The 17,742-nt window shown below is 40.6% G+C and overlaps 1 protein-coding gene across 1 annotated transcript in view; it reads left to right on the top strand.

Moving 5' to 3' along the window:
* Positions 1-17,534, top strand: part of LOC126319897 (SWI/SNF-related matrix-associated actin-dependent regulator of chromatin subfamily A-like protein 1) — a 146,309-nt gene extending 128,775 nt beyond the window's left edge. Inside the window, exons 12-13 of the mRNA XM_049993604.1 lie at positions 8,911-9,099; positions 17,376-17,534. Of these exons, the coding sequence (XP_049849561.1) occupies positions 8,911-9,099; positions 17,376-17,501 (315 nt within the window). The 3' untranslated portion in view covers positions 17,502-17,534. The remainder of the gene's footprint in view (positions 1-8,910; positions 9,100-17,375) is intronic.
* The last annotated feature ends 208 nt before the right edge of the window (positions 17,535-17,742 follow it).

Raw genomic sequence — 17,742 nt, 5'->3', positions numbered from 1 at the left:
GCTTGGAGCTCTGGTACTTTCCCAACACAGCTACAGCAATATACAACTCTATACCAATGGTTCCTGTATCTACACTCTTTGTGACTGAAGCTCTTTTTGTTTTTTCCCGAGACCCTCCAGCCTAAAAAACCGCCCAGTCCATGCCACACAGCCCCTGCTACCCGAGTAGCTGCCTCCTGCATATAGTGGACTCCTGACCTATTCAGCAGAATCTGAAACCCAACCACCTATTGGCACAAGTCGAGGAATCTGCAGCCTACATGGTCACAGAACCATCTGGGCCTCTGATTCAGACCCTCCACTCGGCTCTGTACCAGAGATCTGCAATCAGTCTTGTCGACTATTCTGCAAATGGTCAGCTCTGCTTTCATCTCGCAAACAAGACTGACAGCCTCTACCATTTCTGTTAGCCACTTGACACCAGAGAGAATCTCTTCTGACCCAAAGTGACACACATTATTGGTACTGATGTGAGGCACCATCTGCAGTTGGCTGCACCCTGTGCTCTTCATGGCATCTGAGAGGACCCGTTCCACATCTGGAATGACTCCACACAGTGTGCACACGGAGGGCACATTGGTTTTTTTCCCCTTCTTGGCAGCCATGTCCTAAAGGGGTCCAATAATGTGCCTTGTGCATTGGAGCTACCAACTACCAATAATCCCACCCTCTGTGATTGTCCAAATCTTAAGTCCTGAGAGGTTTCCTCTGAAATAGGACAGGCAACGGCATCTGGCTCAGCGACAGTGTCAGCCGCAGACAGCACCTGTAACCTGTTTGTCAGACAAACTGGACAGGCCTTACATGCGGCTGCCTGGGAAGTCTTTCACCACCTGCTACAATCCAGAGCAACCTCCCATTCAACTGCAGGTGAGTTGCCAAGCACAGTGCAAGCAGTAACTGGGCTGGCCACTGTGAGGACCAAATGGAGGACTCGGATGTGCACGACGTCCATTGAATACCCACAGCCGGCCCACAACAGTGGTGCCCATCCACTGCAACCTCAAGCTGTGTAACCAAAGCCATCACAGCCTGGAGCTGAAAGCAAAGTGTCACCAACTCGGCTCGCATCCATATACAGCAATCCCTACCCATACTAAAGATCGTGGAAAACTAAACTACCCAGATAAACGGACTATTGGCACATGCTGCGGAACTCTACTGTAGACCCTGACGAAAATGCTGGAACTGCGTCTAATAAATTAGATTAATACTCAGAGATTCAATAACCTAACTACCAAAGCACTCAGGTGAAACTAAATAAGTCACACCTGATTCGGAACTGTGACAAAATCTGTTTACTTTCTAACACAAATGAAACTGTGAGAACTGTGGCTATTAGATATTAAATTAACACGCAGAAACTCAAGAAACTAAACAATTATAGCACACAGATGATATTACAAAATTTGCCCCCACTTAGGAACTCGTAAAAGTCACAAAATCAGTTACTTCCCTGTTGCTGTGACTGTCTTGGCCGGCTGCTGTTGCCTGACTTCACTGTAATGCTGCTCGAAACTTTTTTTTAGTTCTTCAAGCTTACACTGGTGTTCCTCTTGCGACAAATTTTCGAACTGATCTTTGTCAGCAGTAAAAGAGAAATTAATTTCCCATTAGGTTTTAAATAGTGCAGACGTGCCACTCCTCCTCTTTTCTTTTGTCTGCTGCTGTTGACCATTTTTCTCAATCCGCTGTAGCCTTATGGTGGGGTGCTGTGGGTGGACTGCACGGACAGCTAAGCGAAATCGCTTGGCCACTGTAACAACATACAAATTTGCCCAGGGCAGTGGCCTTGGGCAATCGCAGGCGCTAGTGCCCCAGGGGCATAGTTTGAATGAGCCTGGTTTAGAATGAGTGTTATATTTAAAATTAACAAATACTCTTGTTTTTGTATCACAATAGTCTCTCCTTAAAAAGTTAATTACAATTGTTTACTTTTTACAAATGTGTCCCACGAAAAACACACACACACACACACACACACACACACACACACACACACACACACGAATTTGACATACGAATTTGAGTCATGGTGTAAGAGTTTCATAAATACTTGAAACTGCAGATTTTTAATTATTTTTTACGTTTTGTATTGTAGAATTTTTCTTGTTATTTAACAGCTGTAATGGCCAGTAGCTTCTGTTGCCACCAGTAGCAAAAGTAACTACACATTGCTTAAGAAGATACAAAAATTTGATTTTAAAACATTAATTTTCAGCATCTTTTATGAATGTGGCAACTCTTCCACTAAAAGTATTAATGTTGCTCATCCATGTTATCTGATGCTGTGTACCTGTCTTACATTTGGTCATTATCATGGCCTTTTTGCTCCTCTTGAAAACCAGCAAAGAACTTTGTTAATCTATCCGATATCTACTTGCCTGGGAACATATCCTGTCCACTTCCATTGCATTTCCACTGTAGTAATAATTACAATTCCACTACACTGAAAATTAATTTTTTTCATTCATACAGTATGTCCCTAATGACAGTTATGTGAATTACTTTATATGTGTTTAAGTATGAAGGTGAGTCAAATGAAAACCTTAAATTTGTAATAACAAGTCAAAATTTCGTGCCGTTACCCTGTAAGTTGGTAAGCGTGCTACAAACGGCAGGCAGAATGGCCTGTAGGTGGCAAAATAGTGCAGATGCACACATACTGTCGCATTATCAGTATAAAGATGACCGTCCCACTTGCACCTTGCACCAGGCAAGAACAATTTTCTGTTATTCAGTTTTTGCGTAGTGAAGGTGTGAAACCTATTGAAATTCATCAACAAACAAAGGTTCAGCATGGTGATGCATGTTTGTCACAACAGCAAGTCTACAAATGGAGTAGGAAGTTCAGAACTTGTGTGACTTCAGCGGAAGATGCTCCTCGTCCAGGTCAGGCACAATGAGTTGTGACTCCACAGAACATTGCAGAAGTTGAAGCCATAGTGAAGGAAAACAGCCGAGTGACACTGAATGATATTGCAGCATGTTTACGGATTAGTCATAGGTCAGCACACCACATTGTGCATGATGTGCTCAGTTTCACAAAGTGTTTGCAAGATGGGTGCCACAGCAGCTGACTCCTGAAATGAGAGAACGACTTGTTGATGCTTGTGAAGAACTTCTTCGGCACTTTGAATGAGAAGGTGATGGCTTCCTTGCAAGAATCGTTACTGGGGACAAAACCAGGGTTCACTTCCACCAACCGGAAATGAGGAGAGCGAGCAAGGAATGGCGCCATTCCTCATCACCAAAACCAAAGAAGTTTCGAGCAGAACCATCAGCAGGGAAGGTTATGCCGACTTTCTTTTGGGACAAAAATGGTGTCATTTTGGAGCTTTACATGCTTATAGGGACCAGTCACCAGTGCATCATACACAGATCTCCTAAAAAATCATCTGCGGTCTGCACTCAAATCAAAGCAGTGTGGATTTCTGTCAAGTGTCCTTTTGCAACATGACAATGCAAGGCCCCACACTGCCTGTACAACAGCTGCAACAATCACAGACCTGCACTTTGAGTGTCTTCCTCATCCACCATACTCACCAGACCTTGCCCCCAAGTGATTTCCATATGTTTGGACCACTCAAAGACGCAATGGGAGGAAAGAAGTTCTGTTCTGATGAAGAGGTATGCCATGTGGTGCATGAGTGGTTGCGTGGACTACTAAAAGAATTTTTTTCTAAAGGGATTTATGCACATTGTAAGTGCTGGAGGATTGCATTGAGCATGGGGGAGATTATGTTGAAAAGTGATACAGCTTTGTACTTCTGCACAATAAATAATATTTTAAAAAATATTTAACGTTTTCATTTGATTCACCCTCGTATATTAGGAGAAAAACTGCTACTTCAAAAATAGCTTCGATCCTTTTCTTTTGCTACTCATCTGCAGTTCCGAAGAACTTATGTAACTACACAGATCACTATCAGTTGTCTGTATACTGACAAAATCAAGATCAGTTTGTATTAAATATCAGAGTTATGAGGAATTTACTTCACTAAATCCAAATATTCTCATGAATTGTAGGAATATTTTGTTTTTGAATATCAGAGGATTTTCAGTTTCTCGCTTGGTGTTTGTTAGGTACCTGTAATAGACTTATGCACCGGCATACAAGGTGTTAGCCAGATTAGCAGAGAATTTCATTGTAAAAATTAGAAAACTATACTTCCTTCATAATGTCTCCCGTCACCTTCAAAGTAGTCACCTTGGGCATGTATGCAACGATCCCAGGATTTTTCCCATTTTTGGAAGCACTCCTGGAAGTTTGCAGTGTGAAGGGTATTCAGGACCCCTTATGATTCCACTTGGATGCCTTCAGTTGAGTCAAAACATGGCCCCTCTCAATGTGATTTTTATCTTCGGGAAGAGATAGAAATCGGAGGGGGCTAGGTGTGGTGAGTAGGGAGGGTGGGGGACCATATCCATGTTGATCTTGGCCGGGAATTCCTTCACAACGAGCGAGATGTGTGTGGTTGCGTTGTCATGGTGCACCAACCAGTCTTTCTTTTTCCATAACTCTGGCCATTTGCACCAAACATTTTCCCTCAGTCACCCCAAAACCTCACAGCAAATCTGCCTATTGGCAATCTGGCAAGAGGAACAAACTCCTTGTGCACTATTCCCCCAAATGCCGAAAAAAATTATCAGCATTGACTTCACGTTGCTGTGAACTTGTTGAACTTTTTTCGGTGTAGGAGGAGATGGCATTTTCCATTGTGATGATTGCTGCTTTGTTTCAGGGTCATAATCTTTTGACACAAGATTCATCACCTGTTTATGACACCCCAGATTTGTTTGTAGGTAATGCCTTTAGGAAGGATTCCTCTAGATGGCCCATGAATAGGTTGGCACAGGATGGTGTCATGCAGGTGCCCATAGCCGTACCCCAGATTTGTTTGTAGGTAATGCCTTCATTACCTACAAACAAATCTGGGGTATGGCTATGGGCACCTGCATGACACCATCCTGTGCCAACGTATTCATGGGCTATCTAGAGGAATCCTTCCTAAACACACAGAATCCTAAACTCTACCAGGTTCAGATTCATTGATGACAGTTTTCTGATCTGGATCGAGGGTGAAGACAACCCTGTCCGCATTCCTCCAGAACCTCAACAACTTCTCCCCCATTTGCTTCACCTGGTCCTAGTCAACCCAGCAAGCCATCTTCCTAAATGTTGACCTCCACCTCAAAGATGGTTACATAAGTACGTCTGTCCATATCAAACCTACCAACCACCAGCAATACCTCTACTTCGACATCTGCCATCAGCTCCATATCAAGAAGTCCCTTCCATACAGCCTAGCCACCCGTTGTTGTCACATCTGCAGTGACTAGCAGTCCCTCTCAAATTATACCAAAGGTGTCACCGAAGCCTTGCACAAAAACAAATCTCCTGTGCCTTATCTTTCCTGTCTCCCACCACCTCCCAAAGTACCCGCCTGGCCACAGAGGAGCATTCCCCTCATAACTCATTACCACCCAGGACAGGAGCAAGTGAATTACATTCTCTGCCAGAGTTTTGACTACCTCTCATCATGCCCTGAAATGAGAAATGACCTGCTCACTATCCTTCCCACCCCTCCCACAGTGGCGGGCCTCTGTGACCAAGCAGTTCTAGGTGCTTCAGTCTGGAACCACGCTGCTGTTGCTATGGTCGCAGGTTCAAATCCTGCCTCAGACATGGATGTGTGTGATGTCCATAGGTTAGTTAGGTTTAAGTAGTTCTAAGTCCAGGATACTTATGACAGATGTTAAGTCTCAGTGTGCTTAGAGCCATTTGAACCTCCCACAGTGGCATTCTGCTATCCACCGAACCTACACAATATACTCGTCCATCCCTACACAACCCCTGCTCCCAACCCCTTACCTCATGGCTCATACCCCTGTAATAGACCTAGATGCAAGACCTGTCCAATACATCCTCCCACCACCACCACCTACACCGGTCCAGTCACAAACATCACCTATCCCATCAAAGGCAGGGCTACCTGTGATACAGTCATGTGATTTACAAGCTAAGGTGCAACCACTGTGCTGCATTCTATGTGGGCATGACAACCAAAAAGCTGCCTGCCCGCATGAATGGCCACTTGCAAACTGTGGCCAAAAAACAAGTGAACCATCCTGTTGCTGAGCACACTGCCAAACATGACATCCTCCACTTCAAGGACTACTTCACAGCCTGTGCCATATGGACCCTTCCCACAAACACCAGCTTTTCTGAATTGAGCAAGTTGGAACTTTCCCTGCAATACATCCTACATACTCGTAAAACTCCTGGCCTCAACCTTCATTAATCATTGTCCTCACCCTTCCAACCCTGTTCCTATTCCCATTCCAGCATTACACAGCCCTCATTCCACTATCGGATCCAGCCTTTTTACTTCTTTCCTGTTCTGCTAACCCCCCCACCTCTCCCCTGCCCTCCGTCCTGTAGCACTTCACTGTCCACCACCCCAACTCTACTATCCTTCCCCCTCCCGGCTCCAGCCTCCTCCTTACCCCCACCCAGTCGCCACTCCCATCATGCACTGGTGCTGCTGCTTGGAATGTGGCAACAGTTGTCTGCGACTGTAGTCGTGTGTGTGAGAGTTACGTTTGCCTCAGTCTCTCTCTCTCTCTCTCTCTCTCTCTCTCTCTCTCTCTCTCTCTCTCTCTGTGTGTGTGTGTGTGTGTGTGTGTGTGAGAGAGAGAGAGAGAGAGAGAGAGAGAGAGAGAGAGAGAGATCTAGTTTTGATGAAGGCCTGGCTGGCCAAAGGTGACAGTCTTTTTGTTGTGCCTATCTGTGACTCAGTATCTCTGCTATATGGTGAGTGCATTATCTATGACCATTTCTGTGAAGTGTAAAATACATAGAGGTTGAAAAAGTTAAATTTCTAATTTTTTTATTGAAACAATCTTGATTGACAATCTTTCTCAAAAGTTTGGTAATTAAAAATTTATGTTTGCAATGAAAACTGAATTTTTGTGTGTGATATGTGATTAGAAATGAGAAGGCATGTATTTTTTGAAAATGGCAATTAGATGCATTAATTAGCATATATTTGATGAATATTACATTTAAATGACATGGGTATTTAAATCTTACCTGTAATTGAAATGTTTTTTACTATGAACACCGTGTGTTATATTTTGTGCATGATTATGTGTGATGCCATTAGATTTAGTCTTGCACCACTGTGATTGAAATCGAAATGCTTGTATGACTTACACTGGAGCTTCCTTTGTTTGCAGTGCTTGTTGTGTGGTCATGGTGCACAAATTTCTTAATGAAATCTAGTCTTGTCCAGAACATGTCATAGTGCTCATTGAATGACACAGTCTTCATATTTTGTGAGCAATCTCAGTGATGTGCCTGATTTCTTCAGTTGTGTACTTGAGGCTACAGGCCAAATTGTCCCTGTTACCCCCAATAATTTCTACTTGATTCTCCTTACTATTGTCGTACTCCAGAACCTAGATCACAGATTAAAAATATTATTTACTTGGTCTTATGTACCCAGGAAGAACTGTATTAATCTGGAAACTCTTCCTTCATGGTCACTTCCTAGCAGAAGTATCTCGGAGTCTGTTTAACTCTGTGATTATTATTAGCCTTGTTTAGCACTTTTTCCATGTCTTCTTGAAGTGTTCCTGAACGCCTTGGGTTGTCTGCACATTTTTGTCCACTGTCTCCAAAGTGGTGTTGCTGTTGGAGATGTCTAGGCTAAAGCTAGCAGACTACTTCCAGACTTTTACATGATTTTGCATGTTCCAGTCATCTACTGTATCATTAATCATGTTGTTGATAACTACAGCTCTTCACATATCCAGTTCTGTTTGTTCAACTGCCACATCAGCTTTGAGTTTTAAGATCAAGTGTTCCTTCTCCATAAATTTGGAGTGATAAGCAGGACTTATACAGTGTGAAGGGCTATCCAATATCCATCCCAGATGATTGCTTGATAGCATACAAATGAAAAAAGTGCAGGCTGCCTTCAGACTGTTAACTATTTCCTACTGTTCTGTGGCTCTTTCAAAACTTATCCGTTGTGATCTTTATTTGTTTGTTACTTTTATATTTTTATGTGTGTTCTTTTATCTACACTGATATTTGGCTGTAGTTACTCAATAAACATCGTGATAATGTGAATTTTGTTATTTATTTAATAAAAAACTAACTTTTGTTTCTTATTTCACTGAAAAAACTTGTGCATGCCATACACAAATGCTAATGAGTTAGCTAAATTTTATATTTTAAATATTTGAACAAATCATGTTTCTGATATTTTATTTAGTAGAAATTGAGATCAGTTAACATGCATTTCGTACACAAATACAAAGTTAGCAAACACTTTGTGTACTGCACTTTGTAAAATATTTAATGTTGTTTAATACAACACCATAGCAAGTAGCTTTGTTGTTCTTGAAGCAAAAAGATTATCATTGTTTTATACTTACTTAATGTGAACAGGTGCATGCTAACACTAGTACTGGTACAGATGTACTAAAATTAAAATTCTAATCAATCTTCCCTTCTCATTCCGTCCAGTAAGTCTCCCCTGACCCAGGACTGTGCATGACTTTTCTAAATTGTACCCCTTTCCCTAAACCTCTCCAGTCCCTTTCCTTCATCCCTCTTCCTTCCCCTTCAACTCTTCCATCAGAAAGAGGAGCCACTGGCTCCAGAAGTTGTAAAAGTTAAATCCCTTCATGTGTGTGTTCCCCTGCTGCCGCTTTGTGAATAGATTTTTTTTATCTGTCCATTTACATTATATTATCAATAATTGATTATTTTTTATGTTTTGTAATGTACTTCATAACTAAAAACTACAGTATAATGAGTGTTTATTACAGAATGTGTGAAGTTTCAGTTTTTGGAGTGCAGCAGAGAGTTAAAGTTTTCTGGTTTTTGCTTTCTAGATTTTAATTCAGGCTGAAGATCGTGCTCACAGAATTGGCCAGAGAGACAGTGTTTTGGTACAGTACCTCATTGCTAAAGGGACAGCAGATGATCATCTATGGCCTATGATCCAAAATAAACTGGATGTTCTCCATAAAGCTGGCTTAAGTAAAGACAGCTTCATGCAGTCTGACACAGCTGTTGTGAAGGTAATAATGAAATATTACATTTTTGAATTCCTAACTTTTGCACATAGAACTTTTTGTGTGTTTTTAAACCAACTAACATGTTCTATCTATGACACGTAACAGCAAATATATGTATATGAATATGAATGCCAGTTTAACACAAGTCAAAGAACATAGTATGCAGGAGCATGTCAACTACTCCAACTTTTTGATTCTTAAATAATTAAGTTGCAATTTAGTAATGTGAAGATAATGATATTGTCTGGGAATCTTTCCAAAACTTGAAGTCACATTACATTGACCCAATAATAACTGTTGGCACATTACTGCTGTGTGTCCCTAGTATGAGTTAAGTGATAATCATTGACAGCCTACGAGCTGATAACATTTTACTACTGCTAATTCCGCAATACCATATACACTGTCCATACTTCTGTAGTCCCCATTTGGTACAACAGTGAGGTGTTGTATATTATGAAAGTTCCAAGTTTTCACTGTGTTGACTGGACATGGAAAAAAAAGGAAAAAGATAAAGTCACTTCCAAAGCTACAATGTGTTAAGGGACAAATTGTTATTAAGGAGAACTGACAACCTGATGAACCTGTATGCCAGTTGCCAAAATATGTTTTAAAGTTTTAGCGCCATGGTATACCACATCACCTGATAGCTTCCTCACAGTTAGAGCAAAAGCAAAAATTCCTTGCAGTTCCGGTGGAATATAGACATAAACAAGAAGTGAATAAGGGTTGACAGTATTACTGCTAATGTGAAGTGTGGTAAAAGCGCTCTGCCTTGTTTAAGATTCAATTCAAAGAGTGTATTTTACACGAATAAGAACTGACAGGTGCATGTAAGTAAGTTGAAAAATGTAAAAAAACTGAAGGAAAATAATACCATGTAAGGGGGAAAAGTAGTCTCTCACAGCCTTAAACGTGGTAAACTTGTTGAACCGTGTATGTAGTATAAACACCATGCTGTTTTTAACTGAAGCAAAAAATCTGCTGGAAATCGGATGAACGTGTTTTGTTTACATTTTTTATATTTGATGTAGATGTATGGTGAGTACACTTAAGTAACAAAAAAAGTTTGTTACAATCAAAACGAAAAAAAAAAAAATGGCTTTTTCACTTTTGACTGCATGCCCATGTAATGAGTGTTGGCCTTAACATGTGTACCTTAATATGTTACATACTGTCCCCTATCACTAGACATCATGCAAATAAGACTTTTATGTGTAGACTTGTTGGTTCCTTGTATGTATGACATAGTCTTAGGCCGAAACCCAGCCCACAATCTGTTGCAAATGACTGCCCAGGCAACATCAGTAAACCACAGAAATATTAATTCACATTTTGAATGTAATAGACTTCATTGTTCACAAATCTATATGTGGGAAAATGATTTGAGTGTGTAAACAAGACTGTTGCTTTTCGTTGAGCCTTTGTAAAGGCTAATTTAATCATGGATTCCTTGTGTGTGCTGTTCAAACTGTTGGACATTGTGGATCATGCAAATCTATACCATCAGACATCTGCTCTGCAATGAATTTATGAGCTTTAACAATACAAAGGGACATCAACATGTAATTTCTGTAAATACCTTGTATGCTTTCTTGTGTACTTCAGTAGGTATGTTTTTTGTGTATTTCAATAGCCCCATGCAAGAACCATATCTGTAACTATGAGAACTTCTCAGCATTATGGATATCTTATGATTTTAAATCATTGCACTTCTTGGAAAATTCTGACACAGTGCCCAGTTTTTAAATGACATTGTTATAAATAATTTTCAGTAAGCTCGGACATTTGTTGACTGTAACAGTTAACATCTTATGGAAGAATTTGAATAAAATTCTTACAACTTACAAATTGTAAAACATGCTTGTTTTTGCACTACGAGGATGACATTCAAATTGTGACCGCAAAGGGTGGACACATTGTTTCTTTTTCTGCCACACATAAGTTCTTTCCCTCCAAGATTTAAATGAAGTTGGAAAAGAGTATGAATAGTCATTCAGGCCATCTTACTGAGAAAAAATCACATGGTCAGTGGAATATGATCTTAATCAAAAACCTACTATTACTGATTAAAGTTCATAAACTACCAAAACCATAAGTAGCACAGACATGTACTGTGGTCTCCTGGCATGCATTGTGTCCACCTGGGAGCCTAAATTAGGACTGTCTTTTGGCAGATTAGTGTTCTGAAGTAAATACCTCTTGTATATTTCAAGAGAAGCATGTCCAGTGAGATGAGAAGCGCGCGCACACACACACACACACACACACACACATACACACACACACACACACACACACACAGATACGCTTGTGTCTGTATATGTATATATATATGTGTGTGTGTGTGTGTGTGTGTGTGTGTGTGTGTGTGTGTGTGTGGGCGCGCGCGAGAGTATATACCTATCCTTTTTTCCCCCTAAGGTAAGTCTTTCCGCTCTCTGGATTGGAATGGCTCCTTACCCTCTTTCCTGACGAAGCAACCGCTGGTTGCGAAAGCTCGTAATTTTGTGTGTGTGTGATGATGTGACTTACCAAACAAAAGCACTGGCAGATCGATAGACACACACAAACAAACACAAATATACACACAAAATTCGAGCTTTCGCAACCGACGGTTGCTTCGTCAGGAAAGAGGGAAAGATGAAAGGATGTGTGTTTTAAGGGAGAGGGTAAGGAGTCATTCCAATCCCGGGAGCGGAAAGACTTACCTTAGGGGGGAAAAAGGATAGGTATACACTCGTGCACACACACACACACACACACACACACACACACACACACACACACACACACGTCCATCCGCACATCTGTGTATGTGCGGATGGACATGTGTGTGTGTGTGTGTGTGCGAGTGTATACCTATCCTTTTTTTCCCCTAAGGGAAGTCTTTCCGCTCCCGGGATTGGAATGACTCCTTACCCTCTCCCTTAAAACCCACATCCCTTCGTCTTTCCCTCTTTCCTGAAGAAGCAACCGTTGGTTGTGAAAGCTAGAATTTTGTGCGTATGTTAGTGTTTGTTTGTGTGTCTATCGACCTACCACATCTTTGTTTAAAGAAACTTCCACATGGGAAAAATATATTAAAAACAAAGATTCCAAGACTTACCAAGTGGGAAAGCGCCGGCAGACAGGCACAGTGAACAAAACACACAAACACACGCACAGAATTACTAGCTTTCGCAACCGATGGTTGCTTCTTCAGGAAAGAGGGAAGGAGAGGGAAAGACGAAAGGATGTGGGTTTTAAGGGAGAGGGTAAGGAGTTATTCCAATCCCGGGAGCGGAAAGACTTCCCTTAGGGGAAAAAAAAAGGACAGGCATACACTCCCGCGCGCACACACACACACACACACACACACACACACACACACACACACACACACACACCCATCTGCACATACACAGACTCTGCTTGTGTCTGTGTATGTGCGGATGGATATGTGTGTGTGTGCGCGAGTGTACACCTGTCCTTTTTTCCCCCTAAGGGTTGCGAAAGCTAGTAATTCTGTGTGTGTGTTTTGTTCATTGTGCCTGTCTGCCGGCGCTTTCCCGCTTGGTAAGTCTTGGAATCTTTGTTTTTAATATATATATATATATAGATTCATGTGCCTGTCTGCCGGCGCTTTCCCGCTTGGTAAGTCTTGGAATCTTTGTTTTTAATATATTTTTCCCATGTGGAAGTTTCTTTCTGTTTTATATATATATATATATATATATATATATATATATATATATATATATATATATATATATACGGGCAGACGTAAGATAGCAAGTAGGACAAATCTTTAGAAAATTTCAACATTTGCTGAGGGCAGAATTTCATTGTAGATACTAACATTTTCTTTATTATCAATTATCTTCATTGGGGATGTATTATTATCTTATTTGTTGAAATAGTGAAAATGACAATTCACTTTTAGGCAAAGTTAATTATAAATCATGTACGAGTGATTATAATTGATGTTCCTTTTCTTCATTATGATTTTGCTATACACTGAGGTGACAAAAATTATGTGATACCTCCTAATATAATGTTGGACCTCCTTTTGCCTGGTATAGTGCAGTAGCTTGATGCTGCATGGACTCCACAAATTGTTGGAAGTCCCCTGCAGAAAAATTGAGCCATGCTGCCTCTTTAGCCACCCATAATTGAGGAGCTCCCCCCCCCCCCCCCCCCCCTTCCAAAACTCAATATATGCAAAAGTTTTCAAATTGAGTTAGGTGTGTTAATGGCAACATGTTGACCTTTCACATAAACCCCTGGACCATATACTGTGATTATACTGCTGTATATATGAAAACTCCAAATCACAAGGTTTTAGAAAAACACGATATATGCATTCCTACAATTATAAAAAAGTTTAAAAAAGTTGACAAATGCAATATAATCACTCCCCCATGTCGTGGGTCTCTTTCTGCTGCAAGCAGTTAACAATAATGGAGTATACTGATTGCTTCAAGTGATGTTACTCATTGTTGTAACAATATTTATTGGTGGGAATAGTGTTGCAACCAGACTTCATTGTCATCAAAACACCTGCAGGTTACTTTTAGAGAAGTATTCAGTTGACGCTCATGTGTATGTCTACAGAGAAGTATTGCAAGCAGAAACAGAATGGATGATGGTTCTTGTGATTATAAAAATGGCATACAGGTCAAAGAATGTTGTGGTGGGAGAAAATCCTGATTCATGAAGAGCTTACATTGACCTGCTACATAAAGCAAAAGGTTTAAAAAGAAATCTATCTTTAAATGCAATTGGACTTGAGGTTTCGCCTTAAAAAGCTACAGGAAGGAAAGAATGCAAAGCTGCTGCACTCTGCTATGAAGATATTTCCCACTTTCATCATCACATAACATTGTTAAATAAAATGGATCACGATAAGTTTCTGTTAAAATTTCTTAATACTTCTTCACTTCAGTGCGGAGTAGTGGACACCCAGAATGAAAAAAGGAAGAAAACAGTGAGAGTGAAGTATACCATTAGAAAAAGGAATGATGAAGTGGTGCCTGTTCGTGCTGCCAAGGAGTGTCTGGCATGTTGAAGGACAGTTTAACCTATCCACTTACAGGTTCTATGAAGGAGGAAGGTTGCCAAGGGAAAGGAGAAGAGGCGACAGAACAAGAAAGGATCATAAGGATGTAACTACTGCCATTAAGAATGAAGAAGAAGAAGAAGAAGAAGAAGAAGAAGAAGAAGAAGGAGAATGAACTATGAACAAGACACTGATTACATAAATTCATGCAAAGTGGTTTTATGATATAATGAAGGAAGATAATCCTACTGTCATTAAGATTTGCTTTGACATGCAACAAAACCAGCCTGTTCCAAAACTATCAGGCAGTGAGGTTTCCTATGCTAGACTGTGCATTATGACCCGTGTTATGTTAACCATGGACCTAGGAACGATGGAGAGGCTCTGTCCCCGCCGCAGCTGCAGTGGTCCACAACCCCACGATGACTACCGCAGTCCACTTCACCCCTCCTCTGCCCCAACCGAACCCAGGATTACTGTGCGGTTCAGCACCCGGTGGACACCCCCACCCCCTTCCCCAGGGAACATCTCACACCAGAAGAGTGTAACCCCTATGTTTGCGTGGTAGAGTAATGGTGGTGTAAGCATACATGGAGAACTCATTTGCGCAGCAATCGCCGACATAGTGTAGCTGAGGCGGAATAAGGGGAACCAGCCTGCATTTGCCGAGGCAGATGGAAAACCGCCTAAAAACCATCCATAGACTGGTCGGCTCACCGGACCTCGACATAAATCCGCCGGGCGGATTCATGTCAGGGACCGGCGCTCCTTCCCGCCCGGAAAGCTGTGTATTAGACTGCACAGCCAACTGGGCAGGCATTATGACCCATACCAAGGAACAAAAAAAGGAAAAGCATCATTTTCTACACCTGATTGGAGACAGAATCTTGTGCACTCAAGTTGCTTTCGCTGCATTGATGCCATCATTAGATTGTTTTCTATCTCCCATTCAATAATATTTGTCACTTCATTCCTGTTCGAGGCCATAGCTATGTGATTCCAGACAAAGTGTATGGTAGAATTGAGAAGTCTTGCAGAAAAACAAAAAGCATCTTCTGTCCTAAAGAATATGATATTTTAGAAGCGCTTGGTACTCTCAGAGTTCTAAACACAGACTGGAGTGTTAAAAATCTAAAAGGTAGTGGAGAGAAAGAACTAACATCAAAGCTATCATTCAAAATGTACAGTCAGTGTGTCATCTCACACAAGAAAGCAAGGAAGATAATTAATGTGAAGGAAGATAATTAATGTGCAAGTAAGTCATACATACACTGGAGATCCAATGCAAGTTGACACCCTGAGATGGAAGAAACCATTCCGTCCTACAGTACTAACATCCACCTTTTTAGCAAAACAAAATACGATAAGCAAAGGAAAGAAGGAAGGTGTTTCTGCCCTGCTAAAATATTTTGAAATTCCAGAGGATACAAAGTTTTACAAGGATGTTCTAGACAAATAATGTATCAGTGTAACAGGAAAAACTTGACAGTAACAATGTGATTGTAACACTCAATACTTTGTGTGTTATTCATTTCGTACTTTATGTAGTATTGATAATAATGGTATAACATAACAATTATGTTAAAATAGTTATCACCGTTATTGTCATATTATGCCACTGTATTTGTACCGTTATTGTTTGTGACCTCAACAAAGCCAGAAACTGTAAATTAAAAAACTGCTATATGTAATGATATATGCAAGAATATGCATTTTACAATGACGCAGCCATATAATAAACACCACGGCACATAAAAATATTACTTGTGAGAAAAAAATACACTAAATTAAAGAAGGCAACGAAACTGATACCGGAAATAATTATAAGCAATTATCAAGTTTTGCAACAACAAAAAATTTGCTCCATAATATACTGTTATAAAAATTAAATTTTAATATACTTCATTACAGTGCTGTATTAATGTCAGTGAGATCTAATGGTAATGTAAAAATTCAAATGCTCAAATATATCTGTCTGTGGTGAAAACCCACAAACACATTTTATGAAAAACTGTATCTGTTGCATATATCAAGTTTTGAAGCAACACTCAATTGCTAAAGTATTGCCAGTGCAGGATTTTGAGCACAAACTGATCTCTTGATTATGCCCCATAAATATTTTGTGGGATTCTGTCGGATGATGTGGATGGCCAAACGATTTGCTCGAATTGCCCAGAATGCTCTTCAAAAACCAGTCACAAATAGTTGTGGGCCAGTGACATGGCACATTGTCAGCCACAAAAACTCCACCATTGTTTGGGAACATTAAGTCCGTGAATGGCTGCAAGATGGTCTGAGACTAGCCGAACATAACCATTTCCGGTCAGTGATCGGTTCAGCTGGACCAGAGGGCCCAGTCCATTCCATGTGAACACAGCCCACACAGCTTGCACAGTGCTTTGTTGACAGCTTGGGCCCATGGCTTCGTGGGGCGTGCACCACACTCAAATCCTGCCATCAGCTCTTACAACTGAAATCGAGACTCTTCTGACTAATCTACAGTTTTCCAGTCATGTAGGATCCAACCGATATGGTCACGAGCGCTGCAAGCAATGTAGTGCAAAGGCACTCACTTTGGTCATCTGGTGCCATAGCCCATTAACGATAAATTTTGTCACACTCTCCTAATGGATACTTCCGTTGTATGTTCCACATTGTGGTTATTTCACACAATATTGCTTGTCTGTTAGCACTGAGAACTCTACACAAACACTGCTACTCTCAGTTGAAGTGAAGGCTGTTGGCCACTGTGTTGTCCAGGGTGGCAGGTAGTGCCTGAAATTCGGTATTCCCAGCACACTCATGACACTGTGCATCTCAGAATTCCGTAATGATTTACAAAATGGAATGTCCCACACATCCATCTCCAGCTACCATTCCTGTTCAGAGTCTGTTGATTCCCATTATGTGGGAATAATCACATCAGAAACGTTTTAACATGAATCATCTGAGGACAAATGACAGCTACGCCAATGCACTGCCCTTTTATATCTTGGGTACACAATACTACCACCGTCTGTTATGTGCATAACAGTATCCCATGACCTCTGTCACCTCGGTGTGTGCAGCCTGTAATATAGGCACAGAATGCCTTATGATAAGATTTTGAATTGGGTTTCACTATTGTGATGTGTCTGTCTCTCTCTATTTTGATGTTTACTTAAAATTTCCAAGAATTTTTATTGAACTTGTCTCTTAAAGAAATGAAAACTCAAAAAGCTTTCTTGTTTATTAATAGGATAAAACACAGAGTACCTTGGAGGATTTCTTTGATGAACTGAATGACAGCAGCGACAACCTTCTTGCAGATGCTGTGGAGGAAATGGAGTTCAAAGAAGATATTTGTTGTGGTGCTACAGTTTGAAAGGAGTAATAAAGATGTGACTTGATTAATGCATGCAAATGTATTTTTATATGAAACTCTTTTTAAAAATATATCATTTAATTTACATGTAAATAATTTCGTCTTTATGTACAGAATTTTGGCATTTACTTGAATATTGATGTTTAGCCATGTGGTAAACTTAAAAACCTCTCTGTGATACTGCTGTGGAACTGTTAAAGAGCTGGTTTATTTTCAAGCTGCAGTAGAAACTGATTTTCCC

Source organism: Schistocerca gregaria, chromosome 2 (assembly GCF_023897955.1).
Source record: "Schistocerca gregaria isolate iqSchGreg1 chromosome 2, iqSchGreg1.2, whole genome shotgun sequence".
In the NCBI taxonomy this organism is placed as follows: Eukaryota; Metazoa; Arthropoda; class Insecta; order Orthoptera; family Acrididae; genus Schistocerca; species Schistocerca gregaria.
This window is presented reverse-complemented; position numbering and strand designations above follow the sequence as displayed.